The sequence below is a fragment of the Halichoeres trimaculatus genome, unplaced genomic scaffold, assembly GCF_033239565.1.
Source record: "Halichoeres trimaculatus isolate MK-OKI-2021-1 unplaced genomic scaffold, fHalTri1.1 fHalTri1_scaffold_21, whole genome shotgun sequence".
Taxonomy (NCBI): Eukaryota; Metazoa; Chordata; class Actinopteri; order Labriformes; family Labridae; genus Halichoeres; species Halichoeres trimaculatus.
Window position 1 is genome coordinate 7,078,293 of NW_027437199.1, and position 27,929 is coordinate 7,106,221.

Genomic DNA, 27,929 nt, shown 5'->3' on the forward strand with positions numbered 1-27,929 from the left:
TTGCACTTTTTTGACAGGAGAGTAAAAGCCTTTTTTTTGTATTTGTTTTTATTTTTGGAAATGTAACAGGAAACAAAAGGGGGTGTTAACTCCGACTCAGGGGACTACAAAAAGCAACAGCTTAATTTTTTACAGTGCGTATAAATTGAGGTACAACAGAGCAGCAGAAGGAAACTTGCACAGTAGCTTTTCCACACAGAACTAGGAAGTTAAAGCTAAATATCAAAGTGGAGGATAATCAGAGAAAGGGGGGGGGTTGTTACCCTTTAATAGAGCTCCTTAAAAAATGTTTTTTCTTGCTCAAATTAATTAAGCGAGCTTCACTTTTAGCAAACAGCCTCATTAAGTCGCTGCACAGACCAAAGAGTTTTCCAAATTAGCATTAAGCTATGCAACAAATCCTATCCAATTTGTTCTTGTAATAATCCTAGAAATAACATCATTAGGTCAAAACACTATGTACCAAAAACGTCCTCCACCTTCATTATTCGTATTATGTCTCCTATGGCAACATACAAGGTTTTTCTTATCAGGCGCTAGAAAGAAGAAAAAAGTAACATGTGTACACTAGAAGTCGAATTTCCACGTGTTTCGTCTACAGGCTCCTACTCTCAACCTACAGGATATACAAAGAGGAATCGCAATGGAACAGGGCAGTGGACGTTTCTCTCCACCCTCTCCTTCCTTCCACTCACATCCTCATCAGTCCATTTGGGCGCGCTCTCGCTTCTTGCCTTCTTTCTTTTGCTTCTTTGCATCTAGAAAAAAAAAGCAGAAAAAAACAGATTCAGCAGGAGTTTTTCTCAGTCTTCTTTTTTGATCAAACAAGCCCTATTGTGTCCGTGAAGAGCACAGATGCTCCTCTTTAGCTTCTATAATCAAGCATGTGTGAGGTTTAATTAGTTTTTTTTCAGTTTGAGCTGGGACACCACACGCCGTCCGTCCTCCAGGTCTCTTCCAGGGGATTGATTTGATGGCGTGTCGTACGCTACGCTCCCGTGAACACACGCTTTATCATCTTCCTGCAAGAGTGGGTTGGTACCTGGCAGCCATGACAGACGCCACAGTGGATGGTTTTTCTCTCTCTGCTTTGCGGTCTCTCCGCTCTGCTGGACCAGAAGAGGGAACAACCTTGTAGCGGTTTTGGCTAGCTAGCTCCCGGCTAGCTGTTTGTTGGATTGTCAATCAGAGGGGGTCATGGTGTGTTTCGGGTCACCTGTATGCATTTGAATCCCACACACAGCCCAACTGATCATATTTATTGAGCCTCTTTTAGTCTTTGAACACAAAACCCTCTGTGCAGCTGTGATTAAATCCCTTAAACATCTTTTTTTGAAAGATCACTTTGCATTTTGATGTGACGCCTCACTGCTAATCACCCTGAAAAGGATATTTTGTTGAAGCGGTGAATTAAAAATTCTTCTTTGGTTCTTATTCTGACCTTCACCTCTCTACTTGGTCTTCTTTGGACCATGTTGGCCCCGAACTAAGGCAAAAGTCTGAACTTCTTTTTCATCTTTTCACGTGTTTTGAATTATTGGCGGCCTTTAACTTGAACCACCCTCTGTACTACGTAAATAATTTCAGAATAATTATCAGCCAACTGAAATTTATTACGGCAGATATTTATCGCCTAAAAGGTTTTTTTTTTTGGTCTTATTTAGACAGTAACACCTTAGTTTTGTCCATTTTTTGTGCTTTTATTCCCTTTTTCCATGTTGTTGATGAAAAACTTAAAACATTTCAGTCCAGCTTAAGTCACTACATTTAAGTCAAAACATTTTCCCCTTGTTAAACTCAATCACCTCATCAGATATTTGTACCATGTGTTGTACAAAGAGTTTAAATCTACAACTTTTCCCTTTCTCAACACTTCTACTTGTGTAATATCATAGTTAAATAATTTAGCCAAAACATCACACGATAGATATTAAACAGATGTCAGAACAGTGCCAGGTTCTGGTTTTGTCGCTTACACACACCAAGATATTAAAACCATCAATGAAAATGAGAAAGATGAATAAAAGTGATGAGAAATTGAACTCACAGCATACCTGTTACTGGGAAATAGCCCTCAGAGGGACAGAACAGACACTGTTTGGGAATTTTGAATGATTTTGAATGTCAGGCGGTCAACCACTAACATTTGCGTCTTGTCATCACCTTGTTAACAAAAAAAATACATGTTTTTTATCAAAAAATGTGCAGTCAGAGTCTGCGCAGTAGAAAGTTTGAGGGATTCTGGGAGAATCTGAGTGGAGCCAGGTGACAGAAATAATAATGATTTTTTTCTTTTGAGAGTCTCATCACTTCTTGACTCTACCTCCCAACATATTTAACAATCCCCGGGAAAAAATACACAAGAACGGCACCTGTCAATCATCATTAAACGTGTCATAAAACCTTGTTTTTGACCTCTTGTAAATAATGAAAACTAAACTTTTCAGAAGAAAGAGGACCGAAATACAAGACAGCCAAATGATATCTTCAAATCACCACAACAATCGGACGAGAGGAACATTTCTAGGAGGTGAATTCATTTTTTAAAGTTTGACCACAGCCCATCGAGAATGACTGAGGAGATGGATTTTTTCCACTAATACTGCAGCCAGCCACCAGGGGGAGCAGTTTTTGTGGCAACCTTACTTCGAGCCATTTTAGATAATGGGATTCCGAGGCGTTTGCAGCCACCCTCTAGTGGACACTCTGAGAACTGCATTTTTAATTTTTTTTTTTGCACCCACACATTGGCTTTTTCAAAGAACAAACATTTTTTTCTTAAATTAAAAAAAAAAAAAAAAATGCTGATGTTTCATTTTGACCAATCAGAATTTCTATATACTGCACAATTGTGTAACAAACCAGTATGACAGCAGGGAAACGTATCACTTATTGTTATTGACCTGTAATACCTTAAGGACTGACTATAAATCCATTTGTATCAGCGTTTATACAATATAAGAATAAAACATTCAGTTCAGCAAAATTGATTTCCCTGTTGTTGTTCCTGACCCAACAGCCCCATAGAGGCAACTCTTAAACTGAAGAGAATAGATTCAGATTAAAGTTATAAATTAAAAAAAATATATCCCAGTGTAATAAACTTATAAAGGAGTAGAGAAAACTTTCTGAATCTCTGAGGAACTTCAGTGTCATCATACACAAAAAAGAAACTCGGTACGGTAATCTTAATCGATTTGCGTATGAATAGATGATCTTTAAAGGACATCTTCATCACACACAAATCCTCTGAAGGCATGCCGGCGAGCACTTCTGAACAGAGACAAGGTATTCTCAGTCAATGAGATTAAATTCACTTCAACCTTTTTAACATTCTGGATGTGCACCGCCAGGAAATCTGTTCCTGTCACCTCCGCCGCAGACTTCCGTGAGCATTACCATTTTGACATGCAAAGCGTTCACACCCATGCAAATGTGGAAATTGCTCTTCCATCCCATTTGTTTGCTTGTTTTCCTCTGCTTGTTCTCTCTTTTCCCATGTTGTTTTCGTCAGCATATTCTGCTCCCCCTTAGAGACGCAGATGAGGAGGAAGATTCTCTCTGGCTCTGCCTCATGTATGAGCAGACTCGAGCACCAGGCTGGAGTACTTTCTGTAACATTTGCACATCCCGTGACACGGCCCGCCCTGGGCTCTGTCTGTGACTCATAATCGGGACGCCGCTGCCTGCTCCAGCTTCAAACTGGTCTGAGAGGAAGTACAGTGACTGCATACAGCAAGTGGCTCAGCCGCTCAGTCTGACCTGTTTGGTATTTACTCTGTTGGAAAGAACATTTACTCGACTTCTACTCTGAGGTGTAACCCCATGGGCTCACATGTTTTACGCTTCATCTGCAGCACTCTGAGGGGAATAACAGACTTCAGAGACACGATGACACAACATGCAGTGAATACAGTTCATCAGATGAGGTGAATTTTAATAAACTGTGAGGTCTTAGTACTGCACACAACATAAACAATCTGATATCATAAAAATATATGATAAAGCAGAAATGACAGGAGTACAGAAAAGGTGAGGGCAAATGAATTGAAAAAAAGTACTGATATTCTCTAATATTTAAAAGGAAATTTTAAAATTCCAAGAAAACAACTCTGGATCTTGACTCTTTCCTCAAAAATGTTTCTTTTCATCTCAAAATCCTGACTTTTTTTTTCATTATCTTAACTTGAAAATCCTGATTTTTAAAAAAAAACACTTTAATCAGAGTCCTGACTGTAATCTGTGAATCCTGTTTTGCTTTTGCTCTGGAGTCAGACTTTTGTTTTACCATAGCCTTGACTTTTTCCTCAAAATCCTGGTTTTTGTTCGTTTCTTTCGCCGGGTTTCCACTGAGCAGACCGGTTCGCTTCGTCTCGGTTTGGCGTGCATTTTGTGGCGTTTCCACTGACTTATCCCAGGACAGATCCCCAAATAACCGAGACGAGCCATCCCACTTCTTGGGATCGATCCTTTCGTATGGGTGCCAGACTGAACTGATCCGCTCTCGGAAGGTGGAGCTACATCATTACAGACCGTTGATTGGTCACAAGAATCGTCACTTCCTGTGCGACAGCGGCTGTATTTCTCTTGGCGGCACACAGACTTCTCTGAAACAAAACTTGATTACACTTTGTATCAAAGAGCTACATGCCAATCACAGAGAGGAAGAAATGCTGCACGTCTTCCATTGTTGCTCTTTGTTTGCTGTGTCACATTTTTCTTCTTCATTGGATTTATTAGCAGGGTAAACTGTGTCGCGCTGCTACGGCGTCACACTATTGTGTAACAGCTGCGGCTTTCGGCATCCGGCTTACACGCCGCCTACCACTAGAGGGCACAGTTTGCTGTGGAAACGCAGCTATTGTATAGACTTTAATCTCACGCTCCTGAACTTTATTCCCAAAAACAAACTTCAGTCTCATAGATCCAATTCCTACATCTTAGAATCCCGACTCTAAGCCAGGTGTGGGCAACTCATTTTTACAAGGGGCCACATAAGAAACATGAATTGTGTAAGAGGGCTGCAACAATAATGTGAACTCAATTTTGCTCAATATTAACTTTTCCCCATTATAAAATGCACTTATATTTGACTAGCTGCTTCTAGTAACTGTAAGAATAAGAATATTCTGTAAGTATGTGAAACTGTGTTGTAGGTCATAAAGGAAAATACTCCTATAGAGGTAATAAACACTAAAAACAAAAAAAATCATAGCATCAGTGTTTCTTTTTATTTTAAGGCTTGTTAGGTTTCACAAATAATTAAAAACTATGTAACAACTGTATGCAAAAAAAAATTACTTGAATCCTTTTCGCTTCATTTTACCACTGCAATGAGAGAGATAAAGTCAGTCTTGCACAGTTTAATGCGCAGCTTTTTTTTTTTTTTTTTTTTAATTAATCTTTATTCTTATTTATAATTGACCTCATGTGGGCCAGACATGGACATCCAAAGGGCCGTAATTTGCCCATGTCTGCTCTAAGCTATGTTTTTTTTTTCTTCAGGATCTTGACTGATATCTCAAAACCTATTTCTTTTCTATCAGAGTGCTAACTTTTTTTTTCCCTGTTAAAATTCTGAGATGAAAGTTTGATTTTTTCCAAAAAATAATAAATAATCAAAGCTTCTTCTTTTCTTTTTAAGTCTTACCTCCATAAAAAGAAAGTCTATCTGCCCTGATGCTCTTCCAATAAGAGGCAGTAACACAAATTTCGTCTAAGAGCAAAAAAAGTACATACTGTAATTCTACCTACGAGGGTATAATCTTGTACATTTTAACATTCAATATGTGTAGTTCATGCACACCTGAGGGTCAGAAAGGCTCAGATTCAGTGAGTGAAGATGCTCAGTCAATAAAATTCTGTGTAGGTGTGTTACTGATTAATCGCACATTGAGTTATTGATTGTTAAGGATGTAGCTGAGTGTGTAACCGGTTTTTCTATCAGTTGAGATAAAACCTTATCCAGTTATCACGGAGGTGTTGTGGAAAAACTGGCCACAAGACATCAATTTTTGTTGTATTTTAGGGAGAAATAGTGTATTAAATAAAAACTAAATGATAGATTTAGTAAACAAAGATTCTTGTAAAAAGTTTTACACGCCTCAAAAACTTCCGCCTGTCTGTTCTTTTGACTGAATGACTGCGTCTCTCTCTTGGACTCACAGGTGGTGCTCTGATCTTCAACCAAACAAATGTGCCATCTCTAAATTGGCTAGGAGCAGTTTTATCTCCACAAAGCCTTTTTGCCTAACCTGAAATCACCTCTGGCATCCTCTCAGTCCCTCGTCACACGCTCCTCGCTCCTGTTCTGCAGAAAGAGAAGGCGGGGACCCCGAGCTGTCTACAGGCATTCGTAATGTTTCATTTCTGTCACTCTTTGTTCTCTCACTTTGGCTCGGCGGGGCTCAGTGTCTCGCCCCGGCAAGACAGCAAAGACACGCAACTCTGAATCCTGGCTGGCTCCCCGAGACGCCCTGTAGCATTGTCTCCTCCTAAATCTGCAGATGACAGATGCTACATCCATCACAGCAACCTGCTGCAGTCAGGGGAAACCCACCTATCTCCCAGAGCCAAGCCTGTGTTCAGAATTGCAGATTTGGCCGTGCAGATCTCTGCACCCAGCCGTGGGTGAGATAGCCTCTAAGTCGCTCCAGTTTTTCCCCCATAAGCCCTGTGATCCCGCTGCTGTGGACTGTATCTCTGCCATCCCCTGACACACACAGAAAGGCACACACAATTCCCCTCCCTGTGCACACCTCATTGTGCTTTCTTTCCTCCCAGTAACCCCCTTTGCTTCCCAGGGCTTATCTTCCAACTGGCAGACATGGGAAATCACTTCGCAATCAGGTGGCGAGTTTCTCTTCCCAGCTGCCTTTCTTCATCTGGACCGCTGTCATCCCGTGCTGCCCTGAGCGCTCACACCTCTGTCTCTCTGCATCCACACATCTGGCCTTCATTAGAACTGATCTGTGCAGGAATGAGACACCACACACAGAAACACACTCTGCCTCCCATGCACACACTCGACTATCGGACGTGAATATACATTTTCATTTGCATCTTCAAATGAAAAACTGCATCTGCGTCAATATTCCTGCATAATGAAACATGACAGATTAAATCTGGAAAGCAGGAAAATCAAAGTGTTCTGTTGAAGCATTCATGCGTCCTCTAACGGGACTTTAATTGGATCACAGGTTTATCTTTCCTTATGGATTTTGGGGGTTTCTGTGCGATCGATCAGACTTGTTCAGTTATTGACTTGCGGGCTGAATTTGACCCTTTAACAGCATTAATCTGACCTTTGAACTTTTATCACTGACCCTAATTTTATCAGAAATCTGTAAAGTTGATCAAGGAGCGGGAGTTTGGAGTCACAAACTGTAACCCTGTGGTTCCAGATGAGAACTACTGCCACAATGCTATAATGCTGGAGTACCAGGATGTAAACAGGCACAAACAACTGAAGGCATCCTGTTGCTGAGCCTGGGCTCCTATGCACATCCAGCTATTTCCAATGAAAACAGACCGTTTGAACTAACAGTGTCAAAAAAAAATCGAGTAGCAGTTTGCATGAGTTAGTTTAATGCTAAATTTAATAGCAGTAGACCCCAACATTGCGGCTGCTAACGGCAAGATTACCGCACCTGTTAGGTTGCTTTGTAGATAGCAAACGTGCTCATGCGTAACCATTTAAGACCAAATATGCAAAGAGAACAGATGGTTCGGGATCATATGTCTCCTTTGGAAAAGTATGACGCTGTTGAAATGTGTAGCAAATTAAGACTCAGGAGACATTTTTCATTTAGTACACACGCGCAATTCAAATCTGTTGGTTTTCCAGGAAGTTCCCTGCACACATGACGTTCTTCACCTGCCTCCCTTTCATGGCCCAATCAGTTAATTGGCCAGGTTAAGTCAGTTTTGTGTGCAGCTAACACTGCAACCAAGCCATAATGCAATGGCTTGTCATGACTTTTGGTCCCATGTGCATAGGGATGGGCACCGAATTAGGTACTTTAGGTACCGACCAAATTCTGTCAAAAGTACCACATACCAATTCGCATAAAATCAAAAGGTACCATGTTTAGGTACTTAAATGCATCCTTATGACTTTGAGGGAGTGGAAGAGTAGGAGATTTTCCATGCTGGGCATGAACACAGCATTGCAAGGTTATATACTAAAGAATAAATATGTTTGATTGACAAGAATTAAGATTTTAATTTTAAACAAATTGATTTTTTTTACCACAGAAACACACAAAAGTACAGAAAATTGGGACCGTTGAGTACTAATGTTGATTGCTAGGTACTGGGCATTGGTACCGTATCGTTTCAAATGCGAAAGGTACCCATCCCTAATGACTGGATGTGCATATTTGCGCAGCTCTGGTTGGAGCCATCTTAAAATCATGAGCACAAAACACAAAATTAGCAACAGAGGATCAACATTGCACAGCTTGTGCTAGCTTAATTTGTCGCGTGTCAGTGGAGGCAGCTATACTCCGTACGTTTACTGAGATCTTTACACACTTAATATTCTATATATATATATTAGTATTCTTGGTCTCTGCTTGGACTTTTTTTTTCCAATTTGCTGCCATTTCTGTTTTTCACCTCTACTAAAGAAATGTTAAAGGGTTTACAAAGTTTTGATTTAACTGCTGTTCAGTCCTTCAAGTGTCCTTAATCTGATTCTTAGAAGTAGGGAAAACAACCCTGTAACTATAATGACAGAAAACATGTTAAAGAAATGTTTATTTGGCTTGTTTTTTGATGTAATAGTTTGACTCGTGTCCCATGCCGAAGCCCTCAATGTTTTGGCTTCACTGTTTAAGAAATGACATGTCGTCCCTCTTTATATTTTATGAATTAATCTGATTGTTCTGTCAAAATGAGACAGGGTAGAAAAACCTGATGCAAAGCTTGAAATCTGGAGACTAGAAGCTGTTGCAACTGCAGTCACATGTCCACACACTTTTGGCCATGTTACATTAAAGTCAATGTCCCTATGTGTCTCTTTGGGGGACGTCTTGTTTCTCTAATCTTTCTTGAATTCAGTGGACCTCTGGGTTAGACTGTAAACAACACTTCCTCCAGGTGAGAATCTCTGAAAATGACGTCTTAGTTGTTCTTTCTCAAATGGATGATTGGAGCTAGCATTAGCTTTCTTGTCTGAGCCTCAAACTAAGGTAGTCATTGCTTTTCTCTATACTCTAAGTACTCAGTACATCTTTAAACCTCTTTAAAGCCTCAATGTTTGGCGTTGGCAGACAAGATTCTGCAAATTTTTCCGAAATGTGGCACCATTTAAAAAGTAAACAAACAGACTTTCTAACAATAAAATAAGTCACACAAGTTGACTTACTTTTTGTGCTAAGTTTATTTCAATAGCCTCATCCTATCCTATATATTTGCAAATGAGAACAACAGATGGCAAGTACAGTGTGTATCCTCAGGAAACCTTCTGTCACAATACATTAAAGATGTGCTACTGAGTGAAAGATTAAACAGATTCTGCCTTTGAAAGTCAAATAGAGAGTGGCATAAAAATCTGCAGCCGTCATCCTGCAACACGAAGAGTCTCAGACGTGCCCACATGGTCTTATGGTGGTCATTTTAGCACGTTATTGGACTGTTTGATGAAGTGACGGTAAGGTTAAGTAAACTGTATGTGCAAACCTTTTGTGCACATATGTCATCTGCAGAGCGAGATAAGGATGCAGGGTATGATTATTGGCTGCAGTTCTGCACTCATTATAATCCTGTTTGGACAATGGGACGCTCACAGCGGGTCAGTTACACACTTGTTTACGATATTAACAAAGGGCATGGGCTCAGTTGGAGTGAAGGGAGCGCTGTCTTATCACCAGTTAGACAGAAAATGAGACACATTCTCCGTGAAATACTCACCAACTCACTCAAATCTTGTGACAACTTAAGTTTCCTTTTCCGAAAATGAAGCAAAAATAAAAAATTTCCATGCCTTGCTTTCTACTTGACATGACAGACGAAAGCTAAGAGCGTGTAATTACGATTGAATAGTGAGTTAACCTCTTCACCCTTGCCTTAAAGCTGTCACTCACCGCTTCAACTTAGCACTTAAGTAGGTGGTTTTTCATCTGGCTGATGGAGGATTGAGCCTGAATGTGAATTACACATTCATTCTGCTGCAGCATGAGATTAAAATCATTTGCGGGGGTTTTGTCGGATTGAGCGGAGATACAATCAGCTCGACATGTACAAGGAGATAAATATCAACTGAACTCGCTCAGTTATTATCACAAAGAGGATAAAGGAAGTTCTCCCTCTCTGAAAGACACCTTGAAACACAGTCTGAGGCTGAAATTCTGGTTCTTTTTTCAGCTTTTGGACCTGGGTGTTGTAGAAACACTGCTGAATATTTCAAAGAGCATAAAATATACAGGCTTGTCACATTGAGTATCAGAAGTTCAGCTGAAGGAACTGAGAGATCTATGTGGTAAACATGCCTTCAGCTGTGATTAATTCAGACCATCTTATCTAACTCGTCCAGGATCTGTTTACAATGATTGGACAAAGACGGAAAGTCAGGAACAACTCTTCTTTATATCAGGTCTTTGTTTCTGGTCTTGCTTTTGATCTGAAACCAAACGCTCTGACAATAACTGTAAACCTAACCCAAGCTGTAATACTAACCCCAACCCAAAAACCCTAGTCCTGACCCAAACCTTAGTTGTAACCTTAACCTTGAAACCCCAACCACAAAATCTGGAAACACTCATTCATGCCTTCATCTCTTCCCACCTTCATCATTGTAATTTTACAAATGTTTAAGCCAAAATTCAACCAGTCAAAATGCTATAGCTGTACACGAAGCCTTAGCCACTACCAACATGGCCGCTATAGCCGATGTGCTTCATTTTCCGTTTCAGAAACAGACGGGTGACTTCAGGGAGACTACGTCCATGTTTTATACAGTCTATGATTGAGACTCAAGACAAAATAGCTGAAAGAGCTTCCTTGATAAGAGCTCTTAGACTTTGGAATAACCTCCCACAAGAGATCAGACATGCACAATCAGTCCCCTGCTGTATGTCACTTCTTAAAACTCATTTTTACAGAATAGCTTTTATTTTGTCATTTTGTTTTGATTTTATTGGTCTTGCCTTCGTGGATCCATCTCATTGCTTGGCTGCCCCTTTTATTTGTTACTGTTTTCTGTTCATTTTCACCAGTTTTTACGGCCGAAGCACTTGATCCAAAATCTTAATCATTACCCCAAACCCCAGCCAGTAACCTTAACTATTACCTCAACACTATCCTTGTCCTGGCTGTAAATCTAACGGTTAAATCACACCGGATGTGTCTGCAGTGCATCTCTGTTCCGCCACGGCAAACTGATCCAATTGTTTCAATTAAATCAATGTGTCAAATCACACTATTGCAGAACATCTGCGTGGTTGCTCTGTCATGTTGTAGGAAATATGCAGCCATCCTATTTATGATGGACACGGAGCTGTGATGGATAAATTCAGCTTAGGAAAGATGGGCAGGTAGTCTTGACCAGGAACTACCTAAAAACACTCGGTGACTTTCAAAATAAAACAGACCGTGTCAAAATCAGATCGTATTTAGCTTGACTACAATGACAAACAGACACGATGAGCAGAGCCAGACCAGGTGTCAACAGGTTTATGGTATTACAGCCCAACATGGATGAAGAGAGACTTATCAATGGAAAGGGGAGCACTGCAGATGTATTACTTGTTTTTCAGACGTAATCTTGTCACCATAACCAAAGACAATCCTTACCTCAAATTTACCCCTAGTTGTAACTCTAGCCTACAAGCAGTAACCCTAACAACAACCCTGCCACCCTAACCCAAATCTGTATCCCTAACCTCTACCCTTAGCCTTACCCTGACCCTTATCTTAACACCAACCTGTCATCTTAATCCCTAACTAACCCTAACCCTTAACTCTGTTTTTTTCCTAACCTGACCCAAACCCGTAACCTTATTCTGTTCTTAAGGCCGTTGCACACCAACGGCTACGCTAATAATCGGCACAAAATTGCAAAAAAATTTTGAGGCATCATATTTAATCTCTGCAGCTATTCTCCTCCAAACATTGTCTTTGTAATCGTTGTCTTTGTAGTTTTTATATCTTCTGTCATAAAGAACTGGGTGCTGGGACATGAACACAATCAATGTTGAGAGTTTTGGTATGTGACATGTCAACAACGAGTGTTCTGATTAGATGGATGTGTACTCGTTGCAAGCGAAACTTTAGAAAACTCAACCTTGGTCCGAAAAAATAAAAGACACAATTTCACTAATTTGTTGATAAATTGTGATAGAGAAACAAATTGGAAAGACCTTTGTAAAAACTTTAACTTTAGAGGTTAGAGGACTTAAAATGCCAAAATGAAAAGTCAAGAAATCTTGCTAACATGAACTAATAGTTGATGGTTTATTGGTGTATCTTTCAGAAAGCTGCTTTAAACATTCAGGACAAAATAAATGTTATTTTTCTTTCTTCTGATGAATAATTCATAAATGCTAATGTGAAGGTATACAGAAGAAATCCCTGCATGGTTGAGGTGCGAGCATCTTTTTCTTTCCTGTGGTTGAAACAGGCCGTCAAATGTCATCCCTTCACCTCTCGTCTTATTTCTGAGGACACAGTGGTTCATCAAAAGGACTTCTGTGCCTCCCTGCTGCTGAAAGACTCAGCGGGACCTCTGTTGGGTCTTGATACTCGAGGTTCACCCCTCTCTGTTTACCTTGCAGCTTGGTCTTGGGGACTTTCCCACAGGGCTTAGTAGCTGTGACGGTGGTGGCACAGGTCGCATCCATGAGCGCTCGCTTCAGCACGCCCGTCCTGTTCTTCTTGCCCGTCGCCAGATCGCACTCCCCCCAAGCCTGGAAGTCGTACTTGCATTCTCCTGTGATGCACAATGAAATCAGATACTTAATTAGAGGCTTTTGTTTGGTGGAGTAGCTCTGAGAGGGCATAGAGTGCAAGCGATGGAGCAGAAAACCTGGTGAAATGACGCCTCTCGGACTATGTATTTGTTTCTAAAAGCAGCCGGTTGCAATCAGCCATTGGAACAAACCCCTTAAGTCTGAGAAATTTAACCTTTGAATGGCTCTTTTAATTGACTTTACTCATATCTCGTTCATGTGTATAGAAACTCTCCAGGATCCAAAGAGTTCTGCTTACATCTCATTAGAAGCTGTTTTCATTAACAGGAAATAAAAGGCACTTATAGCTTCTTGCTAACAGGAACAGATGGTGCTTCAGTTTTGATCTTATATTTTCTATATGATGAAACACAGCGGCACATGAAGGGAATCAGAAACAGTCCAGAGATAATGGACACAAATGGTTGAAGCTGCAGAAAACACTTAAAGCAGCACCTCAGATAAATTCCACATCTGTGCTTTTATTTGATATTAAATTTAACCCACCTTAAACAAACCTCTAGAGGATGCAAGGTTGCTCCAGAAAATGGCAGCAGTGGTTGGTGTATATTAACAGAAATGTTTTTGAAGTGTGTGTGTGTGTGCGTCAGAGTGTGAGTTTGTGCACTGTTTGTCCCTCATATCTCCCTCCATTATTTTGTTGCAGCTCCAGCCGGGCTCCCTAGAGGCTGTGACACTCATTCCTCAGCTTCCTCTCACATGAAAGCGTCAGACCTCTTGTCAGTGCCTCTGAGATCCCAGGGTGCTCATCAGAGGAGGGGGGAGGAGGGTGAGGAGGGGGAGGGAGGGGAGTGACAGTGCTATTGTTGCCATAAACCTACAGGGACTTCCTGAGAATCCAACTTTAAAGCCCTGCGCCTCCATAATTTGTCTCAGAGAGAAAGAGATTTCCTCACAGGCTCCTGGGATTTGGCAGGAGGCCCGTGTGCTCTCTGAGGTGTCACGAGCAGGTGGGAGACGTGTAAACGCACCCACTCATCAGTGACCCTGAACTTAAATACTGTCCAATGAGATGTCAGAATGACTGGGAAAGATCTGATCTCTGACCAAAAACTCTAAGTCAGTTTTTAAAATGAGTCATGTACATTCAGTATCAGGAAGAACACTTTAGTCCTACTTTAATGTTATACTCCCTTTTAGCTGACTGACTGCTACAATTTGGTGTCACAATACTGTTGTACAATAATTTGTTTCCTGACAGTGTTGAAAATTATGATGACCCAGCACATATTTGATAATCTGGATCTTAGTATCCAGAATATTGCCAGGATCCGGATCCCAGACGATTTACATATGTCAGAAATTATGGTGACCTTGTCTTGTATTGTTTTGCAAAGCAATCCGACCATTTATCGTGGAGTTACATACACATATGGTGAAAACGGCCCTATCTCACAATAATAAAGAATCCTTTAAAAACGTCCTGGATCCAGACCGTGATTTGGATCACCTCTAAAATTTAGTCACTTCTTCCTTATCCCATTTTGGAGATTTCTTGAAAATGTCATCAAGGTCTGTTCGTTACTTTTTGATTTATGTTGTTCACAGACAAACATGAACTTAAAGGGAAGTGTTCTACCCGTAGCTGTAAATTTCTCTACATTTCATCCTGATTGTTTTTGTGGAGTTACTCTAGTTGGCCGTTAGTCCTCCACCTCCTACCAGGCCAGGACAAGAGGTCTACTTTTTACCCTTTACCCTCTCCTCTCTATTATTAAATCATTAAGTGCGTTTACATGCAGTAAGTGACTCAAACTCCATTTTTTAAAAACCCCCAAAAACACTCCAAGGTAACCCTTTTTCTAACCCGAATATTTGGATTTGGTCATGGAATATGGGTCTTTTGAGTACAGGAAGTTTGACGTCGTGCTGCTGCTATTGTTGCTATAAATACAGGAAGACAAAACAGAAATGAAGCACATTGTGTCATGATGTTCTCCGTGCATTGAGATGCTATCCATACGTTGCTGTTTCGACCAAGATACCATGTTTACTCACACATATAAACATGTTATTCTGAATCTTTCAGAAACCAGGCTATTGACCTTGAACCTGAATATTGACTGCATGTAAACATAGCCACTGAGGAAGCGTTTTCCTGCTGCTTTGAAGAAAACTTGACAGCCTTTGAGCTGTTGTGGGGGTTTCTTTGCCGATTTTAAAAATAACAAAATTGGGAAAAACACTGGCAAAGTGGTAAAAATATCTTATTGTGATATGTGTTATTTAATTAGCTGCGGAAGAAAAATAATATTTTCTAAGTCCCAAAAGAAAAGAAAAATTATTTGCAACATCAATGAGGCCTGAGTTCCTCATCAACTTAAAAATCCACCCTCTTTAAAAGAATTAAGCCCCTCCCACTGGGCATTAAGTTACATAATTTCACAAAAAAACATCTAAATCTGTGTATCTACGGCATTTAAAAACAATCGACCTCAAATATATTCACAATTATAATGTAAACATTTCAACAGGCATTTTTTTTGTCCCATTAAACCACACACTAACCCAAAAAATTCAAAACAAACAAAAAGATTGAATTGGTATATACCGTGCCCAACAGATGCGTTGCATTTGCACATTCAGAGAGAAGCCTGTTGGGCTCTGGGCTGTACAGAAAGACAGCACAACTCCATCACTTTAACATTCAAGTTCTCCTGTTGCCTCCAAGGGGCCAGTGCCACCCTTTGCCAGCCCTTGGACAAGCCCCTGTGAGTTGACACATTGGTGTTATGTCTTTCAGTGTCTTTCTGGTCAGTTGTGAGGAAATCCATAGGGAGTGTACAATAATGAAAAATAAATGAGGTTTAATAAAGTGTCCCTTAATCGTCGTTCGGTGAACGGTCATAAAAGAGACGACAATGAGCAGTAATGGTCAGATATTGTGTTCTTGTTTTGCTTCTTTTAGTATGAACTGGGGTTTATGTCGTGTTTATGATCCACCTGAGGTTTCTTCCTTTTATCTGGAGCCAAATGAGATGAAAAGTGATCAGACCTGAGTCAAACCAGATTATTTCAAAAACATTATTTTTGGTGCGATGTGAGACAGAAGTGCGTGTGTGCACCAATCTATCCAGGTCGTGTGCTTCAAACTTAAAACCACAGTTAACCTACTTCTCACTTTTTTTGTTCTTATCAGGTTTGATGTTTTATCAGATGCAACGCCTTCGCCAAATGGGATTTCATTAAGTCTTTCATGCAGCACAGCGACCCATAATTTGAGTCTACTCTCTGACAAGGTTGTTGTAATATCACCTAAAGCTGAACAACGTTGTTTCTAAATGCAATTTGCTCAGCCTCTAAGCAAAGCTGTCTTTACATCAGCGACAGAAAAAAAAAAAAAAAGAGTGAAAGCTGAATCCAGATTTAGCTGCTGGTGTCTTTTCTGATGCAATTTCTTTGGAGTAGTTAACACATTTTGTTCTATTTACTTATATTTTCTAATGCCAAATTTTCAAAATAAACAAGAAATGAGCCCCAGAGATGAATTAGTGCAGCCTCTCTTTTAATTGCCCTCATTTTTTAGGTAACTTCACAATTTAAAGGACAGGAGCATGCAACTTTGCTACTTTCCCAAACTTTTCTGCTGCTATAATCTGTACAGCCAGTTAGCGGGACCATTATTTCCAGCACTGTGTTCATCATTCCTGACAGGCCCATTGCAGAGCAGCAGGGCCCTGCCTGACAGGCCGTACTGGGGGGAACAAAAGTCCCTGAGGCTTGTCACAGTGAGACATTTCGGCTGTGAAGGCTCCAGCCCCAAAAAAACGATGACAAAGAAAGATGATTATTCCAGTGTTTTCCACCCCGATGTATCACCTCCTCAGCAGACAGTTCTGTTGTACCTCTAATTAGCTAGCTTACTCATTCCCATTGTGAAGTTGGGACTATTGTTTCAATGAATGACAGGCGAGCATACATCATGTGGAAGTGTGGAGTGTGCGGGATGGGATTCTTGTTCGGGAGGATTTCTGAATATTTTTGGTGCTCTTAGATTATGTAATCACCTTCCACAAAGTAGTACGCTGTAAACATGAACAAAGAAATATGTGTTACAGCCCTGACAGCCTCTTCTCACCTCCAAACTTCTTCTTCCAGTTGCAGGGGATCTTGCAGCGTTGGGTCTTGATGGTCTGCTTGCAGTCGGTCCCGGTGCGTGTCCCCTCTCTGGTGCCGAGTCCACAGTCTCCTTCATTGGCTACACACACGCTCCACTGCCACTCCCCGCAGTCCGACTTACGCTCTTTCTTTCCTGTTTGACACAACGTACATCATAAATCAAACATTGTTATATCTACATTTTAACATAGTAAAGTATTTTTGACTTAAAACCCTTTAACTTGCAGCTCAACTGTTTGGAAGAGCATTTTTGGAGTCACTATATCTGATTGAAAATACGTTGAGCTAAGTAAAACATGATTGGGTCATAACTACAGCTTGGAATAATGTCTGAATTTTGTAACGGAAGTTCTCCAATACAATACAATACAATACAATACAGCAAAATACAATAGAGCACAATATAAAACAAAAGTTAATTAAATTAAATCAATTAAATTAAACTAAACTGAATTAGATAAAAATAAATAAATAAATAAATACATAACCAAAATAAATAAATAAATATAAAACAAAAATAAATTAATGAAAATGAAATTTAATGAAATTTAACTCATCAATTAAATTTGATTGAATTTAATTTGACTGAGGAAAATTTAATTTGATATAATTAAACAAAATAAAATTTGATTTAATTTGATTTAATTACATTTAATTAAAGAATTCAATTAAATAGGCTAAATAAGGCTAAATAAAATTAAATCAAAAGATAAATTGAAATGAAATGAAAAATAAATTAAATTAATTTAATACAACGAATAAATAAAAAAAAACTTAAACAAATTAATAAAACAAAATAAAATAAAAAAAAAAAAACACTTGGATGTGACTTTAACAGGTGAAAAATTAAATTCACTTAATATCTCTTGCATTAAAAAATAAAAAAAAGTTAAAGGGTTTAAGGGTAGAAAGTGTGGTGGTTAACGGGTTAACCAAAGTCTTGGAACTAGAACTGTTGATATTAAATTGAAGGTGGAACTCAGAGTCTGCAAAGCAAGCTAAGTGCTTAAAACCAGCTTTCTCTCTACTGGCCACCAGGGGGGGGATTTTGACTAGACTCAGACTGATGTATAGAAGTCTATGAGAAATTACCTTCATACACAATTCCTCTATTTTTAACAACTACTTTCAAGCTGTTAAAAAAAGCGGTTATTTTAGCTTTAATGTTTTTCAGGTCCTTTAAGACTCAAGCTAAAAAATATGCCATTTAGTGTTTTTTAAGTCAAGGATATATTGTTATGTACATGTTAATCAAGAAAAGGCAACCTGAAATTTCAGTTGTTCTCCGGTAATGTGGCTACTTTTCGTTTGAAGTTTTTTTTTTTGCTAGCTTAATTTAGCATACCAATTTATATCCCTGCAACTCATACCTGCTAGCCAAACAAGAAGGGAACTTTTTTTATTTGGGCCACAAAATGCCAGTTATGTTTGGTCTAGGATGTAGTGCAGCCAAATATATTGTGTTATTGCTGAGATATGGACAAGCATTGCATATCGCATTAAATAGAAACACTGGGTTGTGTTTATGTAAACTGGAACATCCACTTAACCTGCACATATATGTGGACAGATTCCTGCAAGGAGGACCAAGCTGGTGAAGCTAGCTCTGCTAGCGTTAGCCACTCTTTGGAAACCAATCTGACACTGGTTACCTGCAAACTTTGAGATCCTATGTGGAGTTCTGTTGGATAAATTGACTTTTTTTTTAATGGTTTCCCACTAAGTAGTTAATTAGTTAAAATTTCAATTCCCCTTCGTCACTTTGGAACATCCATAAATCCTGGCACTGGTGCCCAAACTGAATACATGGTATCAGGTTGGTTACCTTCTATTATAGACATAGACTGAGACTCAAACTTTAAGAGTTCAGGCATTATGTAATACATTTAAAAAGTAGAGTTTAAAGTTCAGTCCCAAAGCAGTTGAGTTTGAGGATCTCATTAAAGTTTAGAATCTAAACCACTTAGAGGTCTCAAACCTTCAGCTCTGGATAAACAGAGCATGTTGGAGTCTTAGCTGTTATTAAAACAAGATGTGGAAATTGCAACATGGAGTGTTTATAAAAGTATTGTACCCTCCTGGGCTTTTTCAAATTATTCCAAGGCAGATGTAATTGGTTTAGGTGCTTGTGCTAATTTCCAATGCAAATGAACTTTTTTACTTGAATTTAAATTAGGCTAAATGTTGTTTTCTTTACCCATGTGGGATTTATTGGACTTATTTTGCCTCTCTCGCAAGATACTGCTATTTGTTCTGCTAAGTTCTCAGAGGAGACAAATTACCTCAACCCCAAAGGCTATTTTTTTCATTTTCATATTTTTTGTTTGGTGTTGTGTCCAACTAAATAAGTCGTTAAGAAAGATGTCGCTCACAGAGGAGCCTTTATTAAAGCATACAGCTACATTCCACTCCACAGGCAAAGAGTAGTTTTGAGGTTAATTGATGGATATTGCTCTGTCGTCATCTTCAACATTTAAAAACAATGTTTTTATTTCAAACTTTGAAGAAAACAAATGGAATATGTTGCACTTAATTTGTAGGATGAAGTGAACATGAGGATGCTACTGTTTCACTTGAAAATACAGAGGTAATTGGACCTAAACCTGCAAGTCTTAAGAAAATGTGAAGGTTTTTTAATAAGTTAAAGAACCCTCACTGAGCTTTTCTCACCTTGTTTTTCTGCTTTTCCACCTTCAGCTGCCATCACTGTTAGCACAAGCAGCGCCATAACAGCCACACGCGTCCATTGCTTCTGTCCATTCATTCTGAAAGAGAAACAAAGAGAACCAAGGCAATAATATAAGTGCATCATATACAGGATATTTATTCATTGTATATTATGTCACATGTTGTGTCATTTTTAATATCATGATTTGTTGGATCAAGTGTATCATGTACCATTGCCATGTGTTCATTAAAACGTAGCATAACAGCGCAACACAATGCATCATTAAATTAACGTAACTGGATGTATTCTGACATATTTCATTGAAACATAAGATAACGTCACATTGCTGAGTGAGGTAATGTAAAGTAACCTGAAATAACCCTAATTTTAACCAATATAAAGTTTATCATGTGACGAAATGTGGCATAATGTACTATTATTATCACTTAATGTATCTTAACATCTCAAGGCAAGGCAAGTTTATTTATACAGCACATTTCAGCAAGGCAATTCAAAGTGCTTTGAAGATAGAAATAATTGAAAGAAAACAATTAAAATTCAATTAAAATTAATAAAATACAATAAAACAAAATAAGATTAAAGTTAGAACAGATATCAAAACAGATTTTAAGATAAGAGTTGCAGTGCGGAGTTGCAAAATGGTACAATTTTTTTTTTCTTTTTTTTTTTTTTAAGAAAAGTTATTAAATTAATTTTTAAAATGCCCTAATAAAAGGCAGCAGAGTTTCAGCAGACCTGATATTTTCTGGTTTTTATATTGCCACTTTTTGTTGTGTTACTTAATGTAATGTTACATAAAGCAGTGTTATGCAGTGTAGCATAGACTTTAAATAGCATAATGTATTGTAACATAATGTAGCATAACTCATTGTTACTTAATGTATCTCACTATTTTAGATGACTACTTGTGGTTATGTAACCAAATGTAGCGTAGCCCTATGTTACATAACATGGTGTATTGTAAGTTAATGTGACGTGTAATATAATGTATCATAACCTAACATACAATAATGTACTATTATATATTACTACTTTTGTTATGTGAAAGACCATTGCATAACAGACCATAGCATAATGTAATAGCATTAGTAACGTTATGTTTTGTAATATGATATTGCATAAAGTTACGTAGTGTCGTGTTGCATGATCTTACATAACAAAACATTATGTGACAAAATGTTATGTTTTGTTCCATATTTGTTACGTCCCACTGTTAAAATCATATGGATAATGGAATAGAAGTTGTTTATATATGCCTTGTATTTCTACTTCCACGTGGTATAATGACTTTCTAACCTCCCAAACACACAGTTTCGAAATCTCATAACTGTAAGAGCTCCACCAAAACATGCTTCTCTGAGACACATACAGACAGCTGTTTGGATGGGAGAAAGAAGCCCGCGAGACAGAAGAATTGTCTGGGGAATTTCCATCTCTCATCTTGTGTCATATCCACTGTGCTGGATTGCAATATGAACATTTTGATTGTCTGCACTGGCACTGCACTGTCAGTCATGACTGTATTTGCTGTCAGTCTCTGTGAAACCTTGTCACTGCTATAAAAAAAGTCAGATAAAGTTTGATGGTCTGATTTGGTGAAAGTTGTCCAAGTTGTCCAAAGTTAAAAGAGATTTGAATTTAAATGTTGATTGTGAGAAATAAGTTTGTTATGATTTTAACCCTTTAATCACCTCATTCATTAATATAAAGACAGCTTTTTATATAATCTTTAACATTTGAGAAATTAACCCAGCTGGTTCTGTTAAGCTTGACTTTCTGATGATCATCAGTGTGTGGTGAAATGCCATTTCTACTATTACCATCAGTAATTCCTCTGATATCCCAAATCAGTTGCTCTTTAAAGAGGGGGTACTATGCTTTCCCATATTCAAATATGAATATAAAGTAAGAATGCTGGATCCAGATTTCCAAACCACTACTAACTCATATGTTGGAGATTGCCCTCACCCCCCTTAACAGGCCTGCAGAAAGGCTGGCCAATCAGAGAGAATGGGGTTTTGGGGTGGGGAGCTCTTAAAGAGACAGCAGCCTAAACAAAGTGTTTCAGACAGAGGCTGAAATAAGAGTTTTCTAAAACAACAGTCTGAGGAAATAAGGTTTTATTAGCTGTAAATCCACTAAAGGCATACCAGCAGGACAGCGTTGAGACCAAAAAATAGCTTAATACCCCCTCTTTAATGACTCAATTTTAAGTTGATGTTGACTATTTCAGCAACAGTTTTCGCTCTCTAAACAGCAAAGTTTTTTGAGACATTTCACCTGCAAGATAGCGCGAAAAGTGCGGGCATCATGGAGGCTTCGCCACTGTTTTCATAGAAATAATGTCCTTAGCTTTCTGTGTTTTTGTTGTTACTGTAAGCAGAGAGCTGCTGCTGACATTCTCAGGTTTTAGATGATCAAACAGGTACTTCACAGCAACAGAATCAGACCGGATTATTTGATCCTCCAGCTGCTTTTGGATCACCAGAAAGCTGTTACTGTCACCATCCCCAGCCTAATGCGCTGTGATGAAATTACCACAGAAAACCCACACTCTCCGACTTTCCTGCTTTTTCTCCTTTTTTCTGTCTTTTTTTTTTTTCCAAGAGAGAAATCCTCTTGCAGTCAGCGCTCTGTGAGAGGAGAGACAGCGTGAGACTGAAGCAATTACCTGGCGAACACAGAAAATGCTCCTCTGTGCTCAAATTCCTGCAGAAAGGTTGAGCCTGGCAGGGAAATAAAACCCATTTGTCATTTTTAATTAATTATGAGCTGGATCCGAGCCCGCCGCCCCATTGTGTGAAAAACTCCACAACTTTTCCTTTCTCTTTTAGAAGTTCCCAGTCTGTTTAAAGAATGAGGGAACTCAAGCCGTATATGAAGTCATTATACTGTATTTAAAGGGCAGTTTACATCAGACTGAATGGTCTGAGAGTTTCTGAGAGACTGATAATGAGCTTTATGGTCGTGCTGGTGGACGGCCTGCCAAGAAAAATGGTGCCAGTTCTCCACATGATTGATTTCCAAAGCGCTGGAGCCCACACACTTTTTTTTTTTTTATATATATATATTAAATACTTCTGACTCCATCACCCACTCCTTTCTTGTTGACTCTTTTTAAGAGAATCCAAACTATTCATCTCCATAACCTCCAAAAAAAAGAAGCAGAAATATCCCGCCTTTAAGAAGTGCGTACAATGACTTCTGAGAGTTCTGCAGAGGAACCCAATGAAAGCTCGGAGATAAGGATCATTTTCCAAGAGAAAAGGCATTGTGGCCTTTCAAAGATAAGAAAGCCTTTCCCTCAGTTAGTCACACGCCGAGTGATGGGCTTGCGGTGCAGCGTGGGGATAAAATGAGGACGGGGCTGACTTTGAATACTTCACACAGGACGTTACAGAGAGAGAAGAGTCTCCAGATTTGACTGAATTAACCGTTTCTTCGTGCAGCAGGAGAATCCACGATGGCGTCTCCTCCCCTTGAGGTCAATAAATGTAATGGAAGCCCCCCGCCCGACCATGTTAGCCTCTATCTCCAGAGCATGACAGCACCTTTAATGGATGACCGAAGCGTTTGACTTTCACAGGCACGTGTAAGGCTTTGATAAGAGGCGCAGGGGATTTCCAAGTCAAAGGACGTTCACTTTAAGCTTTTCATGTATGTTCTTTCTCTATTTCCCTCAACACACAAATTTAGTGGTAGGACAGTTCGACATGTGGAGGCCCCTGGAGATTCTGCCCTGAATGAAACAGCGGGTATAGATGAATTACTGATCCAAAATGAGCCCATATAAACTGCATGGGAAAAGAGCAGAAAAAGTTTTTGTTTGTTTTTTTAACTTAACAAACTCACTTTCATAGTAGTAAACAACTTCCAGCTCATTGTTAAGCAGTGAGTGAATGGGAGACATCTGCAAATCTGCAAGGGAAGCTCAGCTCCCCCTAAAATGTCCCTTAAAAAAGTGGTGATATGTTCTGCTGTGTGTACATTTCATTGACAAAATCTGAGCTAGAATTCCTTCATCTTTTGTTCAGAATCAGCTCCTATCACAGGTAACTAGCTCCACCTCCTTCTCATTCATCCCCGCAGCGTCTCAGGGCTTTAACATAGTCGGACGCTGAGCATCTTCTGACTTCAGCGGGGAAGCGTAGAGTGGGTTGTTCCACTGTGGAAATTGGACGGTCATTGGATAAACGCTGGGCTTTGTCCCGCCCATCGGACGCTAAGCGTCTCTGGGGGTCTATGAGGCAGTGGGCTGGCCTGGACGCTGGGCGTCTGCATGATGATTGGATGATCTGTCTGAGGCTGAATCCCTTTTTGATTGACAGTGAAATGAGCCAGGCAGCAATCTTGAAGTATAACCCTCCACCGGAGCATCTTCTATAGCGAGGAGCTTTTACTGCTCAAACCGGCTCAAGTCGCCACCCGTGACACCCGTGTCACAATGGCCCAAGGTCGTTTAAGCAGTCTAGCTCTGCTGGCCATTGAGAGAACACTGGTAAAATCCCTGGAAAAAACACCTGGTTGGTACGACAGGGTCCCAGATCATTTTCTTGAAAAGGAACTGAGTAGAATTTACGCTTAAATAAATAAACAAATTTATGATGTAGGCCGGAAAAAATGAGCTTCCCCTCCTTGACTGACCAGCAGCCGCCACTGCTGCAAATAGCCAGAAAACCATGTCCAGACATTGAACTGCACCAAACATATTAAGCAAGTAAACTGTTTGATATCCTACTGTAAGTTTTACTGTGTCGTATTTTGTCCTAAGTTAGGCTCCAAAAGCTCCAGCAACCTTTGTCTGTGAGAAATGAAGCCTATACAGAAGTGCAAAAAACTTTGAGTGTCCACTTGAGGCTGGCTGCGGGAAAATCAGAAACCGCATACACCAAGCCAAAAAAAAAGCCGGAAACAAAAAACTTACAAGTTTAGCCCATATAAGACAATGGCTGACTTGACTGACAAGCAGGCATCCTTTAACTGTCTGCATAGAGGCTTAAGGCCACCTCTTTACCCCGATTGAAAAAAGCTAGTTTGAGTTTGTTGACTGCATTATATATAGACGTAGTCTCCATGACATCACCTATCTGTTCCTGATGCAGAGTTTTGAAGCCAATCGACAGCAGTGGCCATATTGGAAATGCTGATTTTGGAGGCAGGCTTTGAGCCTGACTTACAGCCACAGGGTACCAGACATGTCAGTCTGGAGAGCTTCTGACAAACTTGTGATATTAATATCTTCTTGACTGCAGATTTAGAAAGAAAAAAACAGCAAAAGATTTAGACTTTACTGCCAGTAAGTTCCTGTAAAATGTACAGCTAACTTTCTTTACAGAGTAGAACTTGAGTCTGAGGTGGGGTATTGATTCTGACAACCGTCCAAGGAGCAACCAGTCTTGGTTTCATGCTGCTCACAGTTTTCACTCTGTTTGATTTCTGTTGCCAAAATGTGTATGCATCTTTACGATGACTTAGGTTGTAAAAGGGTCTGTCCACAGATTCATCACCAGACATTTGATGCCATTAATCAGCTGTATCCACGTATTTGAGACAGTCATCTGCAGCCTCAGAGATTGAAGTGGGACTGTACTCATAAAAATGACTTTAAGTTTGTTTATGTCTCAAAATACTTCTGTGTACAAAAATAATAGCAGTAAATCTAAAACCAGATATTGTTTGGTAAATTTGATTGATCGATGACTGAGTCATCCTTTATAAAAACAGTTATTTTTTTAATGCTCATATTCCATTAAAAGTTTCATCAGTTTTGAGCCAGGATATAATTGATACAAACAACAGAATAGAAAAGCAGAAAGACAATCCTCTGGAGGGAGGATCATGGAACAAAACACTCTGTTTTCAAATGAAAGCCAGATGAGCCGGGTTTATAAAAATCTTGCAGAAAAACAACAGAGTTGTCCTCAGTGCTGCAGAAACAGGAAAATCTAAATGGTTATAAACCTCCCACAGTCAAGGGTTGCTTTATCGAGAACATCAGAAACATCCTGAAGCCGATGTTTGGCTCATGAGCCGGTGAGAATTAGTCCTATCAAATCCTCAATTTACCCCATTGATCCAGACCCAGCTGTGGGCTCCTGGTGAAGGGAATGGAGGGTGAACGCCAATACAGGCCACCAATCGATAGGCCTTCAGTGACTCCAGCGTATAAAAACAAGGTGCTCCACCACTCAGGAGCGCAGACAAACACCCAGCGCTAAACACTCTCCATCTCTCTCCTCTTACTCATTAGACTAACCTAATCCCTGCAGGCTGGATCAAGGAGAACCTGTTTAGACTATCACATCCTTTCGCTTGCTTCTAATTCCAAGGTAGAAGGTGATGGAGTTTGCAGCGGAGGAATAAAGGAGAGAGCAGTTTAATGAATCAATTATAAGGCTCGGGAAAAGCCGAATCACTTCGATTACCAGCTCTGCAAGCTGAGCGCAAAAGATTGCCACCATTACCGTTCTGTGAAGAATGGTTTTGAAGTCTTTAACTGGACGCATTAACCCTGAAATCCAATTCTTAATCAGGAAGTTTCCTTCAATATATATGAAAAGCCATGTAGTTAAGCAGCAGCTACTCCGTGACGTGTAAGTCGTGAACACAAATATTATCCTATGACACATGTATGCTTTTAATTTCACTTAGTTAACATGAATTATACATGTTTTAATAGCTCTTAGGCCCCCCAGGCAACTAAACATTCCCCCCAGCTCTCTCTAACTCCACACACCATACCAGAGGTTATACAATGTTTTATTCACTGTTTGTTTTAGCTGATAAAGGGAGTTGACTTGTTGATAAAATGGGTCAAACATACTTAAAGCAACAGAGGAAAAAAAAGAGCTTCAGAGAGCCTTGAGTTTGAGTGCTGTGTTTCCAATCCTGGCTTTGCTGAAGTATCAGAATTCTCCTCATCTATCTTGAGGTCTGAACAAGCAGCTGTTCAAAAATTCTCTATAAACCTTGCTGAGGACCACCTGCCAAAGATCAATGCTGTTGGTTAGCTTGTAGCTTTTGGTACAAACGATAAAGCAAATATTTGTTCCTTGAAGTTGGTGGAGAACAAAAATGGAGTAAAAGGATGACTTCAATTGCCAGAAACATAACTGTGTAGTAATGTCGCCAAAACCTGACTAAAAAAAGTCTGCCAATTAGAAAGCCTTATGAACTTAAAGAGGGGGTATTACACCATCTGAATTCTAAACATGGGCATAAAGTATCGTACCAAATGTGTGCAGATTTTCAAATTGCTGTTTGTTGTAGAAATCCCTAAATCTGTCTGTTAATTAATCCAATAAAAATCTCCTAATAATCAGAATCAGAATAAATGTATACTTCCTAGTACTTTTGCACATACAAGGAATTTGACTTAATAAGTTGACAGAGTGGAGGGACAGGCCTCAAATACCAAGGTAGGCCCATAGCTCCGCCCCCAACAGGCCTCCAAAAGGGTTGTCCAATCATAGAGAAGGGGGTATGTGGAGTGAGGAGCCTTAAAGAGGCAGTAGCTAAAACAAGGAATTTCAAACAGTGGCTGAAATTAAAGTTTACGAAAACACATGTGAGAAATATTTCTGTTTAATCTTTTGTTAGCTGTCCATCTTTCAAAAATAACATGAGGGAACCAGACAGACAGCTTACACCCTAAAAAAAAATTCTTAAAAATAATACTATACCCACTCTTTAAAAACTACTGGTATGAAAATAACTGAGGCCCAAAATGGAGTTAGCAACAGAAACTTAAATGTTGTCATGAAAATATTTTATCTTAGCTCATTAATGCTGCCCTCAAGTATTTGAAGCCTCTTTTCCCCAAGTTTTGATAACAATTTAAGTTTCTGAAAGTCTACTGTTAACTCTCAACTGATTTTGTGGGCGACGTTTTTTTTTTTTCTTTTTTTTTGTTTTAGAGAGAAATTTGACATAAATAAATGATAATAATATTTAACCTTTGGGACAACAATAGCTTTGATTTTGTTCCTCTTGCTCTACAAAGTAAGTGCTCCTAAAAGGCACTTAAGGCTTTATCACCCACCTTTGAGATGCAACATTTTCATAAATATTCATGTAAAGCCAATCCTGAGAAGCCCCTGCAGACATTACATTTTTAGTCGTCAATGAAAAGCCAGGTAAACATGTAAGGG

General features: G+C 39.4%; 1 protein-coding gene across 1 annotated transcript in view; it reads right to left on the reverse strand.

Moving 5' to 3' along the window:
- Positions 1 to 55: 55 nt before the first annotated feature.
- The window catches only part of ptn (pleiotrophin), a 62,421-nt gene continuing 34,547 nt past the window's right edge, over positions 56 to 27,929 (reverse strand). The window contains exons 2-5 of the mRNA XM_074698711.1: positions 19,761 to 19,855; positions 17,050 to 17,223; positions 12,770 to 12,931; positions 56 to 758 (exon numbers count right to left, since the gene is read on the reverse strand). Coding sequence (XP_074554812.1) covers positions 703 to 758; positions 12,770 to 12,931; positions 17,050 to 17,223; positions 19,761 to 19,854 — 486 coding nt within the window. The 5' untranslated portion in view covers position 19,855 and the 3' untranslated portion in view covers positions 56 to 702. The remainder of the gene's footprint in view (positions 759 to 12,769; positions 12,932 to 17,049; positions 17,224 to 19,760; positions 19,856 to 27,929) is intronic.